The sequence below is a fragment of the Python bivittatus genome, unplaced genomic scaffold, assembly GCF_059951505.1.
Source record: "Python bivittatus isolate LINGU-HERP-01145 unplaced genomic scaffold, Pbiv_v1 ctg000470_np1212, whole genome shotgun sequence".
Taxonomy (NCBI): Eukaryota; Metazoa; Chordata; class Lepidosauria; order Squamata; family Pythonidae; genus Python; species Python bivittatus.
The window spans coordinates 335772-363342 of NW_028277065.1; the positions used below are offsets into that span (position 1 = coordinate 335772).

The following is a 27571-nucleotide window of genomic DNA, read 5'->3' on the forward strand; positions in this document are numbered from 1 at the left end:
CAATTGCTGAGACAACAACTTGGATCTTTATGCATTGGCCTTCTTGCAGGTGGTTAGAGCTGGAGTTATCAGCATTGGAGTTCCACAAGTTAATGACTCTTGCTTCTGACATTAGCAAAACACTATCAGATGAAAGTAGGAGTCCCCCACTCTTAAATATTACTAGACAATGTGTGACTTGTTGGGTCATTGTTTCAGAGATATTTCCTTACCTCAACAGAGAAAGAAAATGATCAAGGTCCAAAAACCAGTGGGAGTAGGAGTGGGAGTGACTTGCAGTTTGCTCCTGGCTTCCCCATTGACTTTGGTAGTGGGAAGCTGGCAGAAGTCTAGCTTCCTTCCATCCTTCCCTTCCTGTCCCGCCCTCCCTCCCTCCCACCCTCCCTCTCTTCAATACCACATATAATATAGGCTTGTGCCATTTGCCCTCCCTTCATGACCCTATGGAGATCCCTGGTGAAGCTGCCTCCTTCTCCTCAGCCTGCCATTTTGCTGGGGGGAGGTGGAACCAAGGGAGTCACTGTCTGTGAGGAAAACTGCACCCCCGCTCCCCATTCTGGCATGTCCCCAAGGGACCCCTCCCTCGAGGGAGGAAGAGGGCTCACAATCAACCATCGGCACCTCCCGGCCAGTTCTACCTTGCCAGCAGGTATCCAAGTCGTTCCCCCTTTCTTCCCTCACCGCCAACTGACATTAAGAGATTTTATATTTGTGCCTTGCTTCCATAGCAGCCAATCACCATTTCTCTGTCAAGCCTTGCCACCAGCCAATTCGGCACAGGGGACAGAAGGAAGGGGGAAAGAGGCCAGGAATTCACCCATGACGATCATGTGACCAGGGCTGACTGCTGCAGTGCAGTGCTGAAGCAGCCACAAATTTCCCAAATTTCAATCCCATGGGAGTAATGGGTCCCAGAATTTAGACACATTCTGTAAGTTAGCCCATTTGAGGTACCTTGGTTCAAAATTGTTGCCCCATGACGTACCATTTTGCCCAGTTGAATGTTATTGACACAAGAGTTTAGTAGTATATAGATTGTGAATTGGAGTTCTATCAGGAGAACAGAGTGTGAGCTTTTGGCTTCTGTAGCACAAAGGCAAACTTTCATCTATAGGAAAGCCAAAGCATAAATTTGTGCAAAATATATACATATGGAGATATTCTCATAAGTCAAAGCACAAGTTAGATTTTTGCAAAATGTTTGCATATAGATATATTCTCATGAGCATTTACAGGGATCCTAGGATTTAGTGCATAAATCATAACTCTTGGATAAATTTGTGGAGGTGGGGGGTGGGAGACCATTGCATTGTACACAGGACACATTGTAATGGAATGGTGCTTTTATTATAGCCCCTGCTTTTACATTCCAGTAGTAATGTATGGCTGTGAGAGCTGGACCATAAAGAAGGCTGAGCGCCGAAGAATTGATGCCTTTGAACTGTGGTGCTGGAGAAGACTCTTAAGAGTCCCCTGGACTGCTAGGAGGTCAAACCAGTCAATCTTAAAGGAAATCAACCCTGATTGCTCATTGGAAGGATTGATAATGAAGCTCAAGCTCAGATACTTTGGTCACCTAATGTGAAGAGAGGACTCTTTGGAAAAGACCCTGATGCTGGGAAAGATTGAAGGCAAAAGGAGAAGAGGACGGCAGAGGATGAGATGGTTAGATAGCATCACTGAAGCAATGAGCATGAAACTGAGCCAACTCAGGGAGGCAGTGAAGGACAGGAAGGCCTGGCGCAATATGGTTCATGGGGTCACGAAGAGTCAGACATGACTTAATGACTGAACAACAACAACTGCTTTTACATAGAAGGTATTTCTTCTAAAGAATCACCCAAACAGGATCACCTCTAATATGGTTTGTTTTAAAAAAGTTGGCTAACAAATCTTCCACCAGACAGGGACAGTCACTTAGGAGGGGATTTTGCTTTCCTTCTGGAACATCTGTTATGAAATTATCCCATGGGTATTGGTGAATTTTTACAGCTTTTACTTCCATCGTTAAAAACATGATAAAGAAAAAAGAACAGTACAGTGGTACCTCTACTTATGAATGCCCCTACTTATGAAATTTTCGAGATACGACCAGCTCCGGCCCCAAAAATTTACCTCGATGTGCGAACTCCGCCTCGAGGTATGGCCATTTTTCCACCCTGACACGTGGTCCGTGGCCATTTTTCCGTCCTGACACGTGGTCTGCGGCCATTTTTCCGCCCCTGACATGTGGTCTGCGGGCGTTTTTCCACCCCTGACATGCAGTGTGCGGGTGTTTTGCTGCCCTGCTGGGCAGCACACAGGCATTTTGCTGCTCCACCGTAAAGTGCGCGGGCGCTTTTCTGCCCCTGACGCGTGGCGCGCGGGTGTTTTGCTGCCCTGCCGCGCAGCGCACGGGCGCTTTTCCACCCCTGACGCATGGCGTGCGGGTGTTTTTCCGCCCTGCCGCGTGGCGCACGGGCACTTTCCGCCCCTGACGCGCGGTGCGTGGGCGTTTTGCTGCCCCGCCGCGCAGCACGTGGGCACTTTTCCACCCCTGACGCGTGGTCCGTGGACACCAGAATGGATTAACGGTAATTACATTGAACCTTATGGGAAAATTTGCTTCGGGGTGCGACCAAATTCGGAGGGCGGAACGGATTAACCGTATTTACATTGAACCTTATGGGAAAATTTACCTCAACTTGCGACCAACTCGACTTGCGATCAGAGTCACAGAACGGATTAAGTTTGTAAGTAGAGGTACCACTGTATCTTAAAGGTTCAGTCATAACTTTAAGCAATTATTGGGACGCTAGTCACAGCTTTCCCTTTGCAGATGAGTATACAATATTTCAAAAGCAAATATATATTCAAGTAATCTAACTTTCACCAGTCCATTGGCAACACTTTTCCTCACACTTTTTGTAGCTATTTGATCCTTCCTTCCTGTGCCCAGTTTCCAACCCATTTTATCCCTCACAGTTATAAGGCAACCCTACTTCATCCAGGCAATTTCCTCACCAATGAAGCTGTCGCCCTATGCATTGGCTAAACATGTCAATGGATCGCCTGAATCCTCTGCACCCCCAAGGTGTCCCTTTCCCATTTTGACTGGGGAGGAGTTTTCCCAGAGGTGGACTAAATTCAATATGGAAAAAAGCCTCATGGTTCCTCTGGTCCATCTTGTGCTAACTCCCAACTAGTTTTTCTGGTAGGACAGCATTTTTCAAACTTGGCAACTTTAAGACGTATGGACTTCAACTCCAAGAATTGATGGCTGTCTGGGGAATTCTGGGAGTTTAAGTCCACACATCTTAAAGTTGCCAAGTTTGAAAAACACTGTGTTAACAGATGGGGGCACTTTCCTTGTGACTTCTTCCTTTCCTTTCTCCCTGCTCCCTGTTTTCTCCAACCCTTACCATACCCAAACCTGATTTATTTTTGCAAGCTCCAGAGATAATTCTGCTTCTTCCAAAGCATCTATACCCTTATTTACTTCAATTTCTGAGGCTGCCCATCTCACATTCATAACTCGGGGTGGCTAGGGTGTTAAAGGAAAATGTAAAAGGAGAAAAAGAAGAAAAAGAAGAAACAACAAACATATTAACAGCAGCCAGGGTTAAAACAGACTCACCAATCACAAGTTAACATAACCAATGTATGGGCTCAGCCCAGAGGATGAATGCTACCTGCCCTGATCATCAATGGACAATATACTAAACAAATAAGAGGTTTCCTTATTGATTCTGGCCTTTAAATACATGCTGTACAGTCTCCATGGCTCCAACTTCGACACTTCAAATGGGCAATTTATCTTTCCAAGCTCATTTGGAGCCAGTGTCATTGATTACATTCTGGTCTCTCCTGCATTCCTTTTCTGGGCTAGTTCCTTTGATGTCCATAACAGAACACAGAGTGATCATCTACCCTTGATTCTGAGCCTTTTGGCTTCTGAGGCTCTCCCCCCTGTGGGGTAGAATACTCTTGATGGAATCCCCCAGGTTAAATACCATCCCAGATGGAGCCCCAACCTCAGTGAAAAAAATCACTGCTTTTCTAAATACCCCACAGATGCTGAATCCAAGGCATCTTTTGTTGCCATCTGACTCCAATATGTTTCATATTTTTAGTTCAATCAGGAGAGTGCTAAGCTCCCAGCTGACGACTACAGTACTTGTCATCTTAGAAGGAATAATACAAGGAAGGGATGGTATGACCAAGACTGTAGGAATAAAAAACAAGCTCTGAGAAAGCTGCAGATGAGAGTTAGAGAGGAAAGGACAGATTCCTTGATTCAGTTATTGATTCAATTCCAATCCCAATACAATGAATTATTATTAAAGACTAAAAAGTTATCCTACTATAGAGATCAGTGGAGGGAACTTGGCCTCAACTTGGGGGGGAGGGGGGAGGGGGAGAGAGAGAGAGAGAGAGAGAGAGAGGAAGTTTGGGGAATTGGTGGCTAATGGTATTGAATAAATTAGAAGATTGGGAGGAAGAAACAGAACCCTTTCATGCAGAACAGGCACGGTTAGAAAAAGGACATAGTGCAGTATAGTACTGTGCCACTTTGAAGGGCTTATTCAGAAATATATCTATGGGCATACAAAACAATTCTAAGTCACTTTTATTGACCTTACCTTTGCCTTTGATTCCATTGTCAGGTCTCTGTTCTGGGAGAAACTAGCTAGGACAGAGATCGATAAGTACATACTCAAACGAATAATTGAACTAGTTATTGACATCTCAGCCACAGAGAGAATGGTCTCACATGGGTCCTTGTCAGACCCTACTTCATTGGAGAGATGAGTCAAACAGGGCTGTTTACTTGCTCGTTCCATATTTAACTTTAATATTAATGATATTGTAGTGGCCATGAAGTCACAAAGTCTTTTCTCCCCCTCATTTAATGGACAGAAATTTTCAGTGTATATGTATGCTGATGACATGGCTCTTCTCTGCTGTACCAAGACTGGCTATATAAAATTATTGGCCAGGCAAGCTGTATTATGTGAAAGGAAAAAACTGAAGAGAAATTGTAATATAACAAAGGAAGCAGTTTTTGGTAGAAGTAATATTAAACACAGATGGACGATTAATGACCAAGAAAAAGAGCAATGCCGCTCTTTTAAATACCTGGGCATCACCTTTGGTACATCCTTTTTATAGAAAATACATTTATTTTCTATACAGTAGCCTAGTATACAGTGGATGCTATTCTCAATTTTTTCTGTTCTAAAGGAGGGCAACTGGTGGCCCTGCAATTAAAATATTTCAAGACAAGGTGATAGCTGAGATGATATATAGGGCTGACATCTGAGGATAGGATGAGAAAGTTATTGCCCAGCTGGAAATAGTCCATAACAACTTGATTAGGAAGATTTTGGGCTGCCCCAGGGCATCCCTGCTGCCTACTAAACAATGGAGGTAGGCCTTCCTTCCATCGCTGTTAGAATACATCTTGCATTGTAGGGACACATTAAGCAACTAGAAAGCCTTCCAGAATCCCATCTGCACAATACTGGAAACTGGGGCAACTAATTAAACAGATAGAAGATCTAATACCCAGTATATCTTTCCACTATGCATAATGAATTTAGGGAATCCATTGATATCACAAGGTAGTATGACAACTAACAATTTAGAAAGCTAAAGATGAAATAAAATCCCAGGTGATTAAATCTGTTCCAGAATATACTTCTGCTAGGTTTTCTCACTTGATCTATATTTGAATTCTCAGTTTAGAAAGACAGAATTGGTAAGCTTCAATCCCAGTTCTGTTGGAAAGGTCATACTGTATACTTGTACAGTATATTTGTATAATATAATGGGATGACTGTTATTAGAATATTCCCAAATGCATTAGCTGTTAATGGCTAATCATATCAAGAAGAACTCAGGTGTGGATATTTTTATTTTCTCTAGTTTTGATTGCATAATTTATGTTATGTAATTGCCTCTTGAGGGAAACAAAATGATTAATAAGCTTGCTTAATATAAAGTCAAGTTTTTCCACTGAAGATTGACCTGATCAATAGTCTGATTGCAACTACTGCAGGACCAACATTTAAAAGACTAGAAAGAAAGAAAGAAAGAAAGAAAGAAAGAAAGAAAGAAAGAAAGAAAGAAAGAAAGAAAGAAAGAAAGAAAGGAAGGAAGGAAGGAAGGAAGGAAGGAAGGAAGGAAGGAAGGAAGGAAGGAAGGAAGGAAGGAAGGAAGGGAAAAAAAAGAAAAATTGTAAGTTTACTATAATACTGTAAGTATATTTAACCTTTGACAGAAAATCAACTCCCCTCTTATTGAGATAATCTGACATTTATTTAAATTTACATTATATGACTGTACATTAGTTTTGCTTCTATAATTTTCACACTAAGAAAAGAATTTAATGAAAAGATATTAGAACCTAGTGCTCTACTAGCACAGAGTATGTTATGGGAAGGGGGACAACAAGGAGAGATTTATTTTCAGACATTTGGAGTATAAAAGATAGATTGAAAGTATTATGAATCAGAAGAAAGAGAATCAATGGGTGACGGTTGTAGATACATCCTAAAAAACAGATCAAGTGCCTATTAAACATGAAGGGTCCTCTTCAACATGCTGGTTGTGCAGGTTAATAATAAAGATAGCTACAAGTTGCAGAAATTTGGAAACAAATGTTCAATATTGAAAAAAAAATGATTGAGTGAAGTGATCACTAGTAATGAATTAGCATGCTCAAAGTCATTTTTAGGTTCAGTTGCACAAAAAGGATAAAAGATAGTGAATTTCTAAAAAAAAAACTTGTATTACTGGCGATAAACATTAACGCTATTCTATTAAAAAGGTGCTGATGTTCTATTCACTTCATATTTAGAGAAAGAGAAAATCTTATTTGGTCGACATGTTTAAGGGTGTTGGTTCGCGTTCTTGTTTAGCTAGACATGTTTGTCAAAGTATGTAAGTGTGCAGCTTACATTAAAAATATAAAACAATGAAAAACTAAACTATAAGTAACACATTTTATGAAGAGTGTGAGTGGCAACCAACATTCACAGAAGTATCTCATGGAATCGCAGGGTTGGAAGGGGCTCTCTAGGATATTGAATCCAACTCCTGCTCTGGTGAGCAATCCAAATTAAAGTATCTTTGACAGATGACTCTCCAGCCCCTGCTTGAAAACTTTCACTGAAGATGAATCATCTTCATCCGTGGCAATTGGTCCCCATGTGAAACTGCTCTTACTTTTAAATATTTCCTAAATGTTCAATATAAGGAAATGTTAACTGGAGAATTCTGACCAGAATATGAAGATGTGCTCCTTAGTTCTCATTTCTCCTGATAAAAATATGTGTTTTTCTCATGAATTGTGATTTTAAGACCCACGGATTGAATATGAAATGTGTGTAATAATATTTTCTTTTGTAAAATTCTGTTGTACCATTCATGTACTTATAATATACTATTATAAACATATTTGTCAACTAATATTTATTTGTATAAAGCATTGTTACTTTTTCAGCCACAACATTCCCAGAGCATGTGATAAAATGATTGTGTGTATGTCTGTGTATTTCTCTCTCTGGGTGTGTTACACAAATTCAGGCAATTGGAAGTGTTGCAAAGTAAAAGACATAACAATTAATTTTATTATTTCTTTGCTAGATTTGTATCCAGTCTTTCCTCGTCTCCAATTTTCCACCATTATAACTATTCTGTAAGAGTGGAAAGAGATACTTACTGGTCCAAAAGCTCCAGGGAAGTTCCAATGAAGATGGACTTGACGAGGTCTTCTGAGTTCTAGGCAAACATTTTAACCAGTGCAACAAGGAAAAGAATGTAGTGGCAGAGGAAAAAGTTGTGGTTGATGGTTAGGTCTTTAGTCAATGATGGTTTGAAATATATGGATAGTGCAGTGATTTGGACACAGAAATGTAGTGCATTTATTCTTTTAATTGTCTGATTGTCTTTTCATTCTTGGCATGTGTTTCTTCCATTTTCTCATTCCGTTCTCACTTTGTACGAAGCTATAGGTTCAGTGTTTTTATCTAACTATAACTGCCACCTCTGTTTAAATTAAATTAAATTAAATTAAATTAAATTAAATTAAATTAAATTAAATTAAATTAAATTAAATTAAATTAAGGCAAATGTTAAGGATGGATAATCAAAGCACAGTGCCTTACTTTTTGCTCCTGGAATTCTCAAAAAATAGATATCTGCAACTTTTACATTTCTTCTTGTTCTTTGTGTTATATCTGGCAACTATAATAACAAATCTTATCATCATCTCTGCAGTAGCTTTGGATAATCGACTGCATAGCCCCATGTACTTCTTTCTGATGAATTTGGCTGTGCAGGACCTGGGCTCAGTTTCCATCATTGTTCCTAAATCCATGGTGAATTCCCTCATGGACACTAGGGAAATCTCTTACTTTGGTTGTGTTGCTCAAGTCTTCATCTTTATCTCCTTTGCAGCTTCTGATTTATCCCTCCTGACAGTCATGGCCTATGATCGATATGTTGCCATTTGCAATCCACTGCACTATGAGATGGTGATGAATTGGAAAGCCTGCACCAAAATAATGGTTCTAGTGGGAGTTACAGGGCTCCTCTATGGAATATTGCATACCAGTGGCACTTTTTCAATTCTTTTTTGTTCTAATGTGGTCAACCAATTCTTCTGTGAAATTCCACATTTGCTAAAGCTATCCTGTTCTGGCTTCAATCTCATTGAAGCTGGAGTTGTTGTGGCCAGTGTCATTGCAGGACTAGGTTGTTTTACTTTTATTATTGTATCTTATGCTGTGATCTTCAAGGCAGTGCTAAGAATCCCTTCTGAACAAGGAAGGCAAAAAGCCTTATCCACTTGCATTCCCCACATTACAGTAGTGTCTATGTTTTTATTAACTGGATGCTTTGCCTACCTGAGACCTCCCTCTAACACCCCATCTTACTTAGATTTTGGGTTGACTGTTCTGTATTCCCTTCTTCCCCCCCTGTTCAATCCAATCATCTATAGCATGAGAAATAAGAATATCAGACTTGTCCTCTCTAAACTCTGGAGGTTCTGAAAATTTCTTTTAATGTAGTTTCTATTCTATTCACCACATTTTTTCATGTTCCTTTCTTTTGCTTTATGGCTCTGAATAAAGGAATAAGTTATAATAAAATATAACAAGTTATAATAATAAAGGGAGATTCAGCTGGGATGGAGACAAATTCAACCTCTGAACCCATAAGAATGTAGAAAACCAGAAGTTTCTCTGCAAATATCCTGCTCCCTAATTACTGTCAATGAACTTTATAGATGTGAAATATCGATGTTTGGCAGCCTCTTGCATGCCACAGGGTGACAACTCCTGGTCTTTAGTGAAGTGAGGATCAGGGTGTAATCCTATTTTCGAAAACAATTGGAATGACAAGGAGGTTTAAAGAATGTGGCTTATTTTAAGAACCCTTTGAATGCATGGGGAAAAAAATGTTCATATAGAGATTTGCACAATAAATTTGTGCAAAATATTTGCATATGTAAATACTCTCACAAGCTGTGCTTTCTATTTTAAAATGACTTCCCCTCTAATGCTAGCACACAATATAACTAGTTAAAGTTTTAGCTTTTCCAAAAGTACACTGGCCTCTAAAACTCTTCTCTCCTTAAATGGTAATTTGTTCACATATTTGATTTTTTGTGCTTTTGAGTCATTCTTAACTCCTGGCAACTGCCTGAACAGGTCTCTGCAGTTTTCTTGGCAAGGTTTTTCAGAAGTGGTCTGCAATTTTCTCCTTCCTAGGGCTGAGAGAGATTGACTGGTCCAATGTCACCCAGCTGGCTTCCTGTCTAAGGCAAGACTGGACCTCACAGTCTTCCAGTTTCTACCCTGATGCCTTATCCACTACACCAAACTGGTTCTCACACACTTTACCTCAAGACTATTATTTCTTTCCCTTAGAAGTGCTTTGGCAAGACCAGACATCTGACAGGGAGGGCAGGATGGGTGAGCTGGTACTATCTCACATAACCCTTTGATAACCACAAGAAATGAAAAACGCAAGAAGTGTAATGAGGATGAAGCATAATTGGGAAAAAGAAACACTTTATATATGTTTTCAGAAACCTCACAACTTGATACAAATTGGAAGAGATAACACATGCTCTCTGGCCCAACACCTGGAGAAGGAGGGTAGGTAGATATGTACACCAAGGATGATATCTTATTGAAATGTGCTTGAGGATTATTCAGTTTCATTCAAGCTATTGATAAGGTATACAAAAAGCTAGATTAAGGTTTTGTGTTATCTATGCCACCATTCTCCGAATGCTTTTTTTAACAGTCCAAAAAATGGACGACTTGCCAAATATTTGGGGACTCAAGTATAAATATACTTGGGAAAGGTGCCATATACTTCCTGGAGTCATCTAGTCAACATCAGTACATTTTGAGGAGGGTGAGGGGCTCTCAGCTAAAAGGATATGAGATTTTCTCCTATATTTATACTCCTGTATTGAATGTTGCTGTCTTGTTTTTCTGCCTTATCTGTGGAGATTTCTTGTGTACATTATACTTTACAGTAATCCTGGGACCGCTGTAAATGCTCACAGGAATATATCCACTGCAAATATTTTGTAAAAATCTAACTTGTGCTTTGACTTGTGAGAATATCTCCATAGGCAAATATTTTGCTCAAATTTAACTTGTGCTGTACCTTGTGAGACTATTTACGTATGCAAGTATTTTGCACAAGTTAATTGTGCAAATCTCTATATGGACATTCTTTCCCATGCATTCAAAGGGTCCTTAGAGTCTTTAAATATCTAATGGAAGAACTTCCTTCCTTCCTTCCTTCCTTCCTTCCTTCCTTCCTTCCTTCCTTCCTTCCTTCCTTCCTTCCTTCCTTCCTTCCTTCCTTCCTTCCTTCCTTCCTTCCTTCCTTCCTTCCTTCCTAGCAAAACATTATCAGATGAAAGTAGGAGTCCCCATACTCTGAAAAATATTGTGAATTGGAGTTCTATCTGGAGAGCACAGTGTGAGCTTTGCGGTTGTGTAGCACTAAGGCAGCCTTTCATGTATGGGAAAGCCAAAGCATACATTTGTGCAAAATATTTGCATATGGATATATTCTCACAATTCAAAGCACATGTTAGATTTTTTCAAAATATTTGCATATGGATATATTCATGAGCATTTACAACGGTCCTAGGATTCAGAGAATAAATCATAATTCTTGGGTAATTCTTTTTTTGGGGGGGAGGAATTGCATTGCATGCATGAAACATTGTTATGGAGTAGTACTTTAATTATAGTCACTGCTTTTACACAGCAGCCAATTCTTTTAAAGAATCACCCGGACCGGATCCCTTTCACCTCTAATATGGTTTATTTTAACAAAGTTGGCTAACAAATCTTCCTCCAGTCAGGGACAGTCACTTAGGAGAGGATTTTGTTTTCCTGCTGGAACATCCATTATGAAATTATGCCATGGGTATTGGTGAACTTTTTACAGCTTTTACTTACATCGCTAAAAACATCATAAAGAAAAAAGAACAGTATTGTAAAGGTTCAGTCATAACTTTAACGAATTATCGCACTTGGTATATTGAAACACTCTGTGTCCTATAGGGAAGTCAGCAATCATGTTGTTTCTGGCACAATAGTCTGAGCAGTCCCTTTACAGATTGGTATATAGTATTTCAAAAGCAAATATATATTCAAGCAATCTAACTTTCCCGAGTCCATTGGCAAAATTTCTCCTCACACAATTTCTGAGGCTGCCCATCTTAAATTCATGACTCTGAGTGGCTAGAGTGTTAAAAGAAAATATAAAACCAGAAACGGAAGAAAAACAGGAAACCTAGAAACAGCAGCCAGGGTAGAAACAGACTCACCAATCACAAGTTAACATAACCAATGTATGGGCTCTGCCCAGAAGATGAATGCTACTTGCCCTGATCATCAATGGACAACATATTAAACAAATAAGGGGTTGACGGAACGCCAACTCGCGCCAGAAGAAACCGCCATCCTAGCCAAGGGAGGAAACTTCGCAATCACACCCCCCAGAATTCCTGTGGAAGATATCATTGCCAATGTAGAATCAGCCATCTGCCACCGTCCTGAAGAGGAAGCAGAGGAAATAAGGGGTGAAATAGCAAGGATCCTATGGAGAGCAAAGCCCCCCACCAGCAACATAACGAAGAAAGAGAGAAATGCCATAGAAATCCTCAATTCGGACCCCGACATCATCATCCTGCCGGCTGACAAGGGCAATGCCACGGTAATTATGAAAACAGATGAATACAAAGACAAAGTTAGAGAACTACTAGACCCCACCACATACAGAAAACTAAAACGGGATCCAACCAGCAAAATCATGAAACAAACTAACACCCTGACGAGGAGCTCCTCCCTTCACCCCAACGTACTTCAACGCATATGCAAGACAGAAGCCCTTACACCCAGACTATACGGACTCCCCAAAATCCACAAAGACTCAATCCCACTCAGACCCATCGTAAGCGCCATTGGCTCCCTGACATATGAATTATCCAAACATCTGGCCACACTTCTACAGACCCAGGTTGGACAGACTCCAGCCCACATCAGAGACTCAGGACATTTCATCGACAAAATCAGCACCCTGAAACTCAACCCCACGGACAAACTGGTCAGCTTTGACGTGGTCTCCCTGTTCACCAAGGTACCAGTGAGGGACACCCTGGCACTCATCAAACAGATCTTCCCAGAAGACATCACAGCCTTATTTCAGCACTGCCTAACAACCAGTTACTTCCTATGGGATAATGAGTACTACGAACAGATGGACGATGTTGCCATGGGAAGCCCCCTGAGCCCAGTCGTAGCAAATTTCTACATGGAACATTTTGAAAAACGGGCTTTAGAAACCGCACCTTTTACCCCAACAGTCTGGTTCTGATTTGTGGATGACACCTTCGCAATTTGGAGTCAGGATGAAGAAGACCTAGAGAAGTTCCTGAACCACCTAAACAGCATCCACCCCAATATACAATTCACCATGGAAAAAGAAGTGGACGGCCAACTTCCATTTCTAGACACGTTGGTCATATGCAAACCAGACCTCAAATTAGGACACAAAGTCTACAGAAAACCCACCCACACAGACCGGTACCTACATAAAAACTCCAACCACCACCCATGTCAGAAAAGAGGCATTATCAAAACCCTCATGGATCGTGCCAATTGGATCTGCGAAACCCAATTCCTAAACTCTGAACTTAACCACCTTAATTGGGTCCTACAAGTGAATGGCTACTCCAAGAATGAAATAAAAAGAGCCATCAAACCAAGAAAACAACACACGACTGAAGAAGAAAAACAGCCACCCACCAACAAAGTATTTCTGCCCTATATCAAAGGGGTCACAGACCGCATGGGAAAACTGATGGAAAAACACAATTTCCAAACGATCTTCAGACCGACCAGAAAAGTACAAGAAGTGCTAAAATCAGCAAAAGACAAAAGGGATCCCCTCACTGCCGCAGGAGTATACCACGTACCATGCAGTTGCGGGCAAGTATACATCGGGACCACAAAACGCAGCATCCATACCAGGATAAAAGAACACGAAAGACACTGCAGACTACAGCAACCAGAAAAATCTGCAGTAGCTGAACATGCTGTCAAGCACACTGGACACAAAATCCTATTTGAAAACAGAGATACTGGACAACACCAACAGCCACTATACCAGGCTATACCGGGAAGCCATTGAGATTCACAAACACCAGCACAGTTTCAATAAAAAAGAGGAGAGTCTAAAAATCAACAAAACCTGGCTACCAATCCTGAAAAATACAGCCTGCAAAAGGTCAACGAACTCAGCTCAACCACCAGGACATGTGAACAGTTCACACAATGAACTTGCTAATCACCCCCAGCAGCCCCTCGTTAACAATCCAATAGAAGAAAAAACCCTTCCTAATCCCCAGGAAGATACACACAGATGCAGACACCAAAACAAGCAGCCACTCAGTAACCCAACCCCTCCCACACCCCTCAGATCTCTATAAATACCCACTAAAAGGGTCACATCACCCTGGGCACAGAGAGAACTGCTCCTGTCTGTGCTCCTGCACTCTGAAGATGCCGGTCCCAGGTGCTGGCGAAACGTTAGGAAACAAAACTTCCAGAACACGGCCACACAGCCCGGAAGACCCACACCAGCCATCAAATAAGGAGTTTCCTTATTGATTCTGGCCTTTAAATACATTCTATACAATCTCCATGGCTCCAACTTCGACACTTCAAATGGGCATTTTATTTTTCCAAGCTCATTTGGAGCCAGTGTCATTAATTACATTCTGGTCTCTCCTGTATTCCTTTCCTGGGCTAGTTCTTTTGATGTCCACAACAGAACAGAGAATGATCATCTACCTTTGATTCTGATCCTTTTGGCTTATGAGTCCCTCCCCTCTGTGGGGTGCAATACTCTTGATGGCATCCCCCAGGTTAAATACCATCCCAGATGGAGCCCCAACCTCAGTGAGAAAATCACTACTTTTCTAAATACCCCACAGATGCTGAATCCAAAGCATCTTGCATGGCAATCCAACTCCAATGAATTTCAAATGTTTAGTTCAAGCAATAAGTTCCCAGCTGACCACTACAGTGCTTGTCATCTTAGAAGAAATAATACAAGGAAGAGATGGTATGACCAAGACTGTAGGAATAAAAGACAAGCTCTGAGAAAGCTACAGATGAGAGTTACAGGGGAAAAGACAGATTCCTTCATTCAGTTACTGATTCATTTCTAATCCCAATACTGGGAATTATTAAAGACTAAGGAGTTATCCTACTATAGGGATCAGTGGAGGGAACCTGGCCTCAGCTTAATTAAAAAGAAAAAAAAAAAGGAATTTTGGGAATTGGTGGCTAATGGTGTTTCAACACAAACCACCAAGCCTCATGAATGTGTCTCAGCACAAAGTTGGAACCTACATTTTTCCTCTATTTACAGCTGCCCATACACTGAGCCAATAACAATATCTATCACAGTAAGCTTACTACCAGAGTGGCCCGCTGTCTCGAAATCTGAGTGTAAGGAGTTGGTTTGAACATTGGGCCTTGGAAAACCCCTGGACAGGATATGATTCTTCCAGAGGTATATAAGAAGAATGATTCCCAGTGGGTTCCCATCATGACTAGACTCTTCTAAGAAATAGACAAAACATGTTTTTTACCTCCTCACTGGAAACAACATACAATATCCAAAGTTTTCAAAAAGGGTAGCAAGCAGGAACCTGTGAATTATCACCCAAATAATCTGCTTGATGTTTCTTCTAAGCTCTGTGCCAGACATCTTTTGACTAAATTACAAGATTGGGAGAAAGAAAGAAAGCTCTTTCATGCAGAACAGGTAGGGCTTCTAAAAGGACATAGCATAGTACATCACCATGCCACTTTGGAGGCCCTTATTCAGAAATTTACCTATGTACACACAAAGCAACTCTGTGTCAATTTTATTGATCTCTGTCTTTGATTCAATTGACAGGTCTTGATTTTGGGAGAAACTAGCTAGGACAAACATCAATAACTGCCTTCTCAAATGAATAATTGAATTACATACTGACATTACAGCCAGAGTAAGAACGGGCCCATATGGGCCCTCATCAGACCCTATTTCACCGGAGACAGTAGCTATATAAAGAGGGTAGTTTACGTGCTCCCTTCTTATTTCACTTTTATATTAATGATATTGTAATGGCCATGATTCCACAACATTTTTTCTCCCCCCTCATTTAATGGACAGAAAATTTCAATGTTTATGTATGCTGATGACATGGCTCATTTCTTGCACTGAGATTGGCTTTAGAAGATTATTGGCCAGACAAACTGTTATATGTGAAAGGGAAAAACTGAAGATAAACTGTAATAAAATGAAAGTAGTCATTTTTGGCAGAAGTAATATTAAATATAGATGGACAATTAATGCCCAACAAAAAGACCAATGCCCATTTTTTAAACATCTGGGCATCAAAATAAGCCCTTTTTATGAAAAACACATTTAACTACTGTTTTAGCAACTGCCCAGTATACAGTGCGTGCTATTCTGATTTTTTTCTATGGCCCTGCAGTTAAAATATTTGAAGGAAAGGTGACAGCCCAGATGCTTTATGGGCCTGTGATCTCAGGGTGAGATGAGAAAGTTATTGGCCAACAGAAATAGTCCAAAACAACTTGATTAGGAAGATTTTGGGCCTCCCTGAGGGCACCTCATCTGCCTACTTAAGGATGGAGGGAGGGCTACTTTCCATTGCTGTCAGAATACATTTTGCATTGTAGGGACACATTAAGCAGCTAGAAAGCCTTCCAGAATCCCATCTGGCCAAACTCGGTTTTCTCCATTGCAGAATTTGGAACCAATGGAGTAAACTGTTGCCGCTCATCCTACAACCTTATTCTCTACCACCTTTGGGAAAGCTTAGCTGTTGGAGCAGAGAAAATATTAGAGATAGACTTTTGGAAATGGATGCCAATCAAGATGCCACTGCAGCACAATAATCCAAATTTTCCTCTTGGTACCATGCCCTCGGCATATCTTAAAGGGAGCTCTTCCAAGCACCCAGTGAAACAGTGTCTCTGTCCTACTAGAAAAGGGTACAATATTGGAGAATTTAACCTACAATTTAGAAAACTAAATATGAAATACAATGTCAGTTGATTAAACCTGTTGCAGATCATACTTCAGGCAGGTTTTTGCACTCAATCTATTTATTTGAATTCTCAGTGTAGAAAGTGAGAATAGGTGAGCTTCAACCCCTGTTCTGTTGGTAAGGTCATCTATGATTGTATAAAGCAATGGGATGATTGTTATTAGAAAATTCCCAAATGCATCAGCTGTTAATGGCTAATCATGTCCATAAGAACTCAGGTGTGGATATTTTTCTTTTCTCTAGTTTTGATTGTATAATTTATGTTATGTAATTGCCTCTTTAGGGAAACAAAATGATTAATAAGCTTGCTTAATATACAGTCAAACCATTCCAATGAAGATAGACCTGATCAATAGTCTGATTGCAACGACTGCAGGACCAACATTTAAAAGTCTTAAAAGCATACATCAGAAGACACAATAATTCTATGAAGAAAAATAGTATGTATAGCAGCATAAATATATTGGACATTTGACAGAAAAGCAATCCCCCTCTTATTGAGATAAGTTGGCATTGATTTAACTATGCATTATGTGATTGTACATTTGTTTTGCTTCTATAATTTTCACACTGAGAAAAGGATTTAATGAAATGGTAGTTGAATCTAGTCTTATACTTGCACAGAATATGTTATGGGAAGGGAAACAAGAAGGAGAGATTTATTTTCAAACTTTTGGACACTAAAAGCTAAATTTAAAGTATTATGAACTGGAAAAAAGAGAATCTATGGGCAGTGGTTGTATATACATCCAAAACAACAGATCAAGTGCATATTAAACATGAAGGGCCCTCTTCAACTTGCTGACTGTGCAGATTACATATAGAGATAGATACAGTTTGCAGAAATTCAAAAACCAATGTTCAATATTGAAATAAAATTGACTGAGTGAACTGATCAGGTTAATTAGCAGGTCAAAGTCATCTCTAGGTTCATTTGCACATGAAGGATAAAAGACAGTAAATGTCTAAAAGATTGTATTACTTGTGATAAATATTAACCGTACTGTGCTAAACAGATGCTGATGTTGTATCAGCTCACATTCAGAGATACAGAAAATCTTTTTTTTTTTTTGGAATGTTCAAAGATGGTGGTTGTTCTTTAGCTAGACATATATATCACAATTTGTAACTGTGCAGCTCATACTAAAAAGAGGAAACAATGAGAAAACTAAACTATAAGTAACACACTTTATGAAGAATGTGAGTGGCAGCCAAGATTTACAGAAGTATCTCATGGAATCACAGGGTGGGAAAGGGCTACTTAGGATATTGAATCAAGTCCTGCTCAGGTGTGGAATCCAAATTACTGTATCTTTGAAATTAGCTATTCAGATAGTGCTTGAAAATATTAACTGAAGATGAATCATTGTCATCCTTGGCAATTGGTCCCCAAATCAAACTGCTCTTCCTTTTGAAATCTTTTCTAAATGTACATTATAAGGAAAGATAAACTGGAGAATTTTGACCAGAATATGAAAATATCCTCCCTATTTCTCATTTGGCTTGATAAAAATACATGCTTTCCTCGTGTACTATAATTTTAAGTACCACCTGGTGAATATAAAATGTGAATTATGTTTTCTTTCCTACTATTCATATACTTTAATGTACAATTATATACATTAGTTGTCACCCAATATTTATTTGTTTACAGCACTAAGATATTTTTCAGCCAAAACATTTCCAGAGCAGATGATAAAATGATTCTCTCTCTGTAGATGTGTCTATATGTCTCTGCTTCTCTGTGTTTCTGTGTTACAAAAATACAGGCAATTGGAAGTCTCTTCCCACAAGCTTTCAAAGGAAAAGACATAACAATTAATTATATTATTTTTCTGCTAGATTTGTATCCTGTCTTTCCTTCAGGAACTCTCTCTATATGAGAGCCCTGTCTCCAATTTTCAACCACTGGAACAATTCTGTAACAGCAGTAAGAGATACTTACTGGTCCATTAACTCCAAGGAACTTCCACTGAAGATGGACTTGACAAGATTTTCGGAGTCCTAGCCAAACATTTTAACCAGTGCAAGAAGGAAAAGAATGGAGTGGAAGAAGAAAAAACTTGTAGCTGATGGCTAGGTTTTTAGTCAAGTATGAATTAAAATATATGGATAGCACAGTGATTGGACACAGCAATGTATTGCATCCATTCTATGGAATGTTTGCTCCTCTTTTCATTCTTGGCATGTTTTCCTTCTGTTTTTCCATAGAGTTCTCAGTTTGTATCAAGCTGTAATTTCACTGTTTTTTGTCTAAGTGTATTGTTATACGTTAAATTAAATTAAGTAATATTTTAAGCATGTACAATCAAACCACAGTGCCTTACTTTTTGCTCCTGGAATTCTCAAATGATCGGCATCTGCAGCTTTTACATTTTTTCTTGTTCTTTGTCTTATATCTGGCAACTATAACAACAAATCTTATCATCATCTCTGCAGTAGCTTTAGATAATCGATTGCGTAGCCCCATGTACTTGTTTCTGATGAATCTGGCTGTGCAGGACCTGGGCATTGTCTCAGTCATTGTCCCTAAATCCATGATAAATTCCCTCATGGACACTAGGGAAATCTCTTACTTCGGGTGCGTTACTCAATTATTTCTCTTTCTCTCCTTTGAAGCTTCTGATTTCTGCCTCCTGACAGTCATGGCCTATGATCGGTATGTTGCCATTTGCAATCCATTGCACTATGAGATGGTGATGAATTGGAAATCCTGCACTAAAATAGTAGTTCTAGTGGGAGTTACAAGCCTTCTCTATGCAATGTTGCACACCACTGGCACTTTTTCAATCCTGTTTTGTTCTAATGTGGTTAACCAATTCTTCTGTGAAATTCCATACATGCTAAAGTTATCCTGCTCTGGCTTTAATATAGTTGAAGCTGGAGTTCTCCTGGCCAGTATCATTGTTGGTCTTGGTTGTTTTACTTTTATTATCCTCTCTTATGCCATGATCTTCAAGGCAGTGCTCAGAATCCCTTCTGAACAAGGAAGGCAAAAAGCCTTTTCAACCTGTATTCCCCACCTTACAGTAGTGCTTATGTTTTTAATAACCGGATGCTTTGCCTACCTGAGACCTCCCTCTAACACCTCATCCTACTTAGATTATGGGTTGACTGTTCTGTACTCCCTTCTTCCCCCCTTGTTCAATCCAATCATCTATAGCATAAGAAATAAGAACATAAAATTTGTCCTTTCCGAACTGTGGAGGTTCTGAAAATTTCCTTTAATGTTGTTTCTATTCTGTTCACCACAGTTTTGCATGTTCTTGTCTTTTCTTTTAGTTCACTGAATAAAAGAATAAGTTAGAAAGGGAGACACAGCTGGGTTGGAGGCAAATCTATCCTCTCAATCCAGAAGAATGGTAGAGTTTTGGAAGTTGCTCAGCAAGCATCCTGCATCCCTAATTACTGTCAATGAACTCTACAGATGCTAAATGTGGATGTTTGGCAACCTCTGGCATGCTGCAGGATTACAACTCCTCATCTTTAGTGAAGGGAGGATCAGGGTGTCATGCTATTGTGGAAAACAATTGTAATGGCAAGGAGGTTTAAACAATGTAGCCTATTTTTCCCTGAGCTTTCCTGTATAAAGTGGATTCTCCACTAATGTTTGCACATGATATGGCTAGGTAAAGCTTTAACTTTCCCAAAAGTAAACAGGAGTCTAAAGCTCTTCTATCCTTAAACAGTAATTTTCTCAGACACTTTGATATTTTTCTCCTTCAAGTCAGTCTTGACTCCTGGTGACTGCCTGAACAAGTCCCTACAGTTTTCTTGGCAAGGTGTTTCAGAAGTGGTTTGCCATTGCCTCCTCTCTAGGGTTGAGAGAGAGCAACTGGCCCAAAGTCACCCAGCTGGCCTTGTGCCTAAGGCAGGACTAGAACTCACAGTCTTCCAGTTTCTAGCCTGGTACCTTAACTACTACATCAAAATGGTTTTTACACACTTAGCTCAAGACTATTATTTTTTCCCTTAGAAGTGCTTTGGCAAGACCAGACACCTAGCCGGGTGGGCAGGAGAAGTGAGCTGGTACTATCTCACATAAGCTTTTAATAACCAAAAGAAATGAAAAGGCCAAGAAGTATAATTAGGAACATGCATAAGTGTAATAGAACATTAACTAAGCTTTTACAAACCTCACAACTGATACAAATTGGAAGAGATAACACACGGCCCTGATCCAATACCTGGAGGGAGGGAGGATAGATAGATGTATACTAAGGATGACAGCTTATTGAAATGTACTTGAGAACTATTGAGTTTCATCCCTGCTACTGATAAGAAATGCCAAAAGCCACTTCCAAGGTTTGTTTTATATATGGCACCATCCTCCCAATATATATTTTTTTAAATATAAAGGATGGAAGGCTCACCAAATCTTTTGGGGATCAGTATAAGTGTACTTGGGAAAGGTGCCATATACTTCCTGGAATCATCTAGACAACATCAGTACCTTCCTTTGAGGAGGGTGAGGGGCTTTCAGCTGAAGGGATAGGAGATTTTCCCTATATTTATCCTCCTCTATTGAATGTTACTGTCTCATTTTCTTGCCTTCTCTGTGGATATTTTTTGCCTATATTAGATGTTGCAATTAAAGTTATTCTTTTGACCTGCTTTCCTCAATAAACTCTTTCAACATTTACCTTATTTCTGTGGATCTTGTTTTCTAATCCAGGGACCTCATATTCATGTTTTGTGTGGCAAAAAGGCATGAGCCCATATTATTCCTTTATTTGGAGAATGTTAGTTGGGATATTGGATTGTGCACTTGGAAAAGGGTCTGCTAATGCTATGGAAATGTCCGGTTATGGTTCTCTTGTTATTGATCACTTTTCCACTTAACACCAGGAAGAAAGGTTGCTTAAACAAGCTAATTCTTCCTACCTGTTTTCTGCACACTGTTTGCTTGCCAAGCATGAGACATGAAGTAGAAGAACTTCTGCTTTGACCATAATGAGTTGTTACCTGCTTTCTCCTTCAGGATGGCCCATGCCTCACCATGAGAATCTGAAAAAGGCAAATAGCCTGTGCTGCTGTGTACCTCTCTGTATGGATTTTCCATTGTCTGTCTCTATGCTTTTCTCTTCTTCTTTGATTATAAATTCTAAACATGCACAGTGTTCAATTTCCTTTTAGTTAATCTTTCCCAGACTGGGTGAGTATTCCAAGGCCAGGGAGAGAGAGTATATCTGATTCCAAATTCCAAATTTCATTTGGCAAAGTCAGCTTCAAATGTTGTAAGATGTGAAGATCAACACATCTGAAGGACAGCGTATGGAAAGATGGAATAAAATGTCACCTTCCTTTTTGTGAAATTTTAATTAGGCATGTGGTCATCTGGAAAGATAGTGATATACTCTTCATGCATATTCAGAAGCAATTCTCCCTTTCAATGAAGATAGTAATCTCTACTGTTAATTCTGACTGAATTTAGCCTAGCCAAATCAGATAGAGGGCTGATAGCCAATAACATTAAGTCTGTTTGGTCCTTGTATTCCATCTATTCTGCAAGATCAAAGAGGTGAAAAAGTAACATAATCCAGAATTTCAAGCAGCAAAGTCAAAGGCAGGTCTTCATGGAAGTTAAATCAGATTTCAATTTCAGGAGAGAATTAGATGTGCACTGAGGGAGTGACAAGATTGCTTAGAAAAATTTGATTGAGGTATTTCTGTACAATTAAGTTGCAGTGATAACTGGAGATGGCTAATAAATTTTGATCTGAAAAGTTGTGTTGGATATGGTTCTTGCTATTAGTTTCAACAAAATGCATATCTGTGTTTAAGAGCCAATGAAACCCAGCTTCTCAGCTTTCTGCCTAAGATGATGTTTATAGGCAAAGCCACTGACTTAAAAATTCTCCCTACATACTTAACTTCTCCACTCACTACAGAGACTAATGAAAATTATATTCCCTGAGTTACGTACATGTCCAGAAATACCTCACTCTGTGATAAATCTCTTACTGAGATATTTTATCCTTTAAAGAGCAAATGTCCACTCTTTTACCTAAAAATATAAGCAGGTTGTAGGTACATAATAATCAGATTCTTTGTAAATGTTGCAATGTACATATTTCTGTTCCCAGTAACTTTAAATAAGCTTATTTATGCTTTCTTGAATGCAAGCTATTATTTATTAATTTAGATCAAGCATTACAACTAAGAATGGTCTGGCAAAACACAGAAAAATGGATACACAAAATAGGAAGTGAAATGTTCTATTACTTTTTTCCTAGATGATGAAAATAAAATAACTTTTATGTGTGTTACTTGTTGTCCTACAGTAGGAGATTTTTCTCCAGAGGAATTTCTCTACAGCTGCTTCTTTCAGACCCTTCAATGTCAGTGTTCTGTGCTCACTGCTCTGCCCCTGAAACCACATTCTTTAGACAAGAGGTGGCCATTACGTACCTACAACTCTCAAATTATTGGAAGCCAAGCCAATAACATAACTTGCATATGGTGACTCATTTCATCATTACTACATAAATATCCAAGGCACTCAGGACAATTTTACACCACCGCATTGCTTTCAGATACTAACCCTGCCACATCATGCAATGTTGTCAGGTTCTACACAGCAGCGCTCAAAATTCACCAGATGGTGACCTGAGTCAGAAACTGGATTTAATGAGCACCTAGTTCACCATATTAGAGTGCTATCTAATTTGATAGATACAATCTTCCACATATTAACTTTTTATGTTCCTCTAGACCCATCTAATGCTCCTACCCCTCCTTTCAGACTCTTGCTTTTTGTATCTACTTTCTCTTTTAATACATATATATTTTATATCTTCTAGCTTTCCATAATTTTTTTAGACTCCTTCAGGCGTTTTAAATGACTCCATCCCATCCTCCTTATGCTGATCTATCACCGTAATAAAGATTTGCTTTTCATTTGCTGAAGTATTATTTGGGTTAGGGTTAGGGTTAACTGTTTTGTTATGATTGCATTATTTTCACTGGATTTTCTGGTGCAATGACTCAAGGACACTACTGAGCCTTCCCACAAGAAGAAATATGTTGAGGAGGTTGTATTTTTATAGAACCTCCAAAAAGGCAGGAATGTGCAATGCATCCAGCTTGGCCAAAGTGAAAGCCTGGTGAAAATTCATGACCGAGATAAAATAAAGCCAAGAGGTTGTGTATCGATTTAGAAAAGTCCCATGTAAGCTCTCAAGTTTAACCTTGGGGAAATTAGGCTACTGATTATGTCTTAACAAAGCATTTGTTAGAAGGTGGCTACTGTGTGAAAAGTGTGTGAGAGAGAGGGAAGTAGGGAGGAGACCTCAGAGGAGCTCCTCAGAAGAAAGGAAAGTATAAATGTTGGAAACTGTTAGGAGTTTCTCATGGGAAGAAGTGCATCTCGCTATCTTCAAATGTATTGTTATGGCTAACAAATTAGGCTCAGCTGCAACTTGTTATTGTTAGTAAGCACGTATACTGCTATTTACTGCCACCTATTGGGATCTGTATGCTAGTTACTCAAGGGGTGGAAATAAAACGGGAGGATTACATGCCCAGCTGCTCAGTAGAATTTTAGCCATCATGTAATCAGTTTTGATGGGTTATGTAGTAGTAACTAATAACTAAGTAGTGTACCTCTTCTCTGAGAGTTTTTGGCTAGAGACTTTGTTAAACTTGTATAGTGAATAAGTCTTGGATGCCACATATATGAGAAGTGATTTTTTCTATGTTTTTGCATGAAACTTGTATTTTATGTAGTGTTGCATTTTTCTCAATAAGCAAGAAGATATTTTATATTTTCTGGCTGGATTTCTTTGGAGAACAAGATAAGGACATTGCATTCTTTCAATCTCTCTAACACTGGTGTGTATTTTTAGCATGAACTATGTTTATAGCTGCACTCTGCATAACAGAAACAGATACATACACACATATGGATATGTGACCCTATTGTTTTAAAGATCAAAAACAACTAATTTATAACTCATTAATTCTTGCAGTTGTATATAAAGCTATTTCCCAATGAACTCTCCAAAGATGAATATCTGTACTTTAAAGGATATCTACCTGTGCTACATTCATTTTAAAGATTGTTCCTGAAGATCAGGGGCACTTTAGAACTGTAAGCCATGATCCAAAATGTTAAGGAATACAGTATTCTCCCTTCTTATATCCCATCCAGGAACCTATCAAATAAATATTGGATTATCATCAGCAATAAGACTGCATTATTTGCATTATACCATTGATTTTGAACATACGTGTGTGTGTGTGTGTGTGTCTTATGCCTGTTGATGACATAGTATGAAACATGATAGCCATGATCCGTGATTGACAACCCACCCCTTTTTATGTGAATGAAATGTCTGTTAAAAAAAGCAGGTCTTTGATCACCCAGTCTGGCTTGCCATTTCAAAGACAAAGATTAGCACTTCATATGCCCCTGTTTTCCCATAAAGTGGTCATCTTGTATTTAAAGACATACTTTTCAAGGGAAGACATATATATTGTTTGTCAGAGTTATAAAAACACACGTCACAAACAGGTGTATTCCAGCATTTCATTTTTTTTTTTTTAATTAGAGATGTGTTTCAGACAACTAATGCTACTAATTTCTCTTGGGATTTCACTTACTGAACTATGCTGGCCTCTCTAGTATTTGCAGACAGACCTATAAAATGCAATTTCAACAGGATACATAACTATTCTGATCTCATCCAACTCACACTCAGAAAATGTGGGTTTACAAGAGTTTTACAGGTATATTGAAGACACTATTGGAGTGAATTAAGGTATGTCACTGAAATATAATTTCTCTCTCCTTCTCTATATCTCCCATAATCATTGTCTCTGAATGATCCCTCACATCCTTCCTCAAATTCATTATTTTTCAAGTGAAAAACTATGACCCATGAGATTGCACAATGGAAACATTTGTGTATTAACATTATAAATCTTGCTTCTATAATGATTTTATAAGCTCAAGCTGTGATATAGAAGATGTGCTATTTGGGAGGATGCAACAATGGGGGATTTTTTTCCTGGAAATTTGGACCTCAAAGATTAGATTTCAGATATATCATGAATCAGAATAATGACCAATGGTATCATAAACAATTATATACAATTACATATTTATCATGTTAGTACTTCTTTCACATGCTGATATAGGACAAAAATGTATGTACACCCCAAAACATCAGGCATAAAAGAGAATATTGAAATGAAATTGCCTGGGTAAACTGATTGCTAATGCGTGAATTAGCATCACCAAAATCATTTTGTTATCCTTTGGGACATAAAAAGGAATTGAAACTGACATTTCTGAAATTCATTTTTCTTATTAAATGAACTTATTAAACTATCAGTTATTGTTAAAATGAGATATATAAAATTCTACATTGTTCAAAGGGAAACCGAATTGTAACAGTTCTTAGCTTCAGTAGGTTGTGTCTCTCATCTTCTGGCAAAATCATCTATGTGAGGGAAGGAAACCTGATTGCTTTGGATGGAAGAAAGCTTTTGAAAAGTTAACTAGAAATATATAGGAAGAGATACTGCTCTATATCTGTGGGAAAAACTGAAGAAATCATACCTCTTTCCAGTGAGACCCTTATAAACCTCCTTTGTCCAACTGACATACATGACTGTTTGGAAACAGAATACAGCATATATGAAGAGAAAAAATGGTAAGTAACAACCAGAAATCATAGATGCATATCACAGATACACAGAGGTACAATGGGCACATCTATCAAATCCAATTCCTTGATCAGTTAAGGCAATTAAAATGAAAATATATCTGACTCAAAGTTGTCAAGCCTCTGCTTGCAAATATCCAAGGAAGAGGAGATTACTGTAGTATTTGGTCCCACTATCACACTGTTTTAACTGTTAGACATTTTTTTAAAGAAAGAATAAGGCACAATATCAGATGGAAAGTCCCTGATGTCAAAATGACCCTTGCAGTTTTGTGCATTAGATTGACTTCATTGATTCAGTAAGTGAAATAAAACCAATATGCAAATATGGGAAATGATGAACTGTGTCAAACTCCCCTCTAAAATTCCTCAGATGATGGTTGCAAAGCCAGAAAACAGAGTGAGATAAAGCCAACTTCTGCCTAGCTGCCTCCTCTAGTAGGACTCCTAATTTTTGGAAGAGAAGATTTATTAATTTATTTTCCTTATGTCTCACTTCTCTTGATTAAAAAATGCTTTAATAATGAATTAATTACATAGGCTTATAGACCATCTGATTAATATCAAAATGGGAGGTACAACATTCTCTTCAGGAAAATTATTTTCTTCCTTAAACTAATATACATGTTTAGTAATCTAGTGTATAACATTTGATTGAAAACATTATTGGCCTATTTTTAGCCAGTAAGTTCCTAGAGCAGGCAACAAACAACCTCTCTGTGTCTGCCTTGTCATGCCCATCTGTTGCTCTCTTTTTTTCATATAGTCAAATTTGAAATAGGAAAGTTTTGCTCTCAGGTTTTCAAGGTAAAATATTTCATAATTAATGTTTTGCATTTCTTCACAGGACTGGAATCCTGTTTTTCCTCCAGAAGCACAAGGCACCATACATAGCTCCTCCTCATCAAAACGTTCACCACCACAACCCTGTAAGCGTGGTGAGAAATTGTGACTGGACCAAAGATTCCCAAGCAACTTCCATGGCTGAAGGTGGACTTGAAAAGTGTCTTTCCAGTCCTAGACAAACAGCACAAGAAGGAATGGGATGGAAGGAAGTGTGGAGGGAAGGAAAAATGTGAAGTTGGTGCCTGGTTCTTTAGTTCAGATATATAGAAATTTACAGGTTGGGCTTTAATACATGTGTACATTTCATCTATTTTTTGCACGGGATGCTCCAGATTTCATTCTTCCATGGTTTACTTTTCTTCTATCTGTAATGGCCTGTGAGAATAACCATTTCTAA

At 38.9% G+C, this 27571-nt stretch overlaps 2 protein-coding genes across 2 annotated transcripts; both read left to right on the forward strand.

The window, feature by feature from the left end:
• The first annotated feature begins 8123 nt into the window (after positions 1-8123).
• Positions 8124-9038, forward strand: LOC148215505 (olfactory receptor 14C36-like). Its single transcript, XM_088143044.1, has one exon. It carries the CDS (start codon positions 8124-8126, stop codon positions 9036-9038), a length of 915 nt encoding a protein of 304 aa, XP_087999170.1.
• Positions 9039-18957: 9919 nt separating this feature from the next.
• LOC112543292 (olfactory receptor 14A16-like) lies at positions 18958-19872 on the forward strand. Its single transcript, XM_088143045.1, has one exon. It carries the CDS (start codon positions 18958-18960, stop codon positions 19870-19872), a length of 915 nt encoding a protein of 304 aa, XP_087999171.1.
• The last annotated feature ends 7699 nt before the right edge of the window (positions 19873-27571 follow it).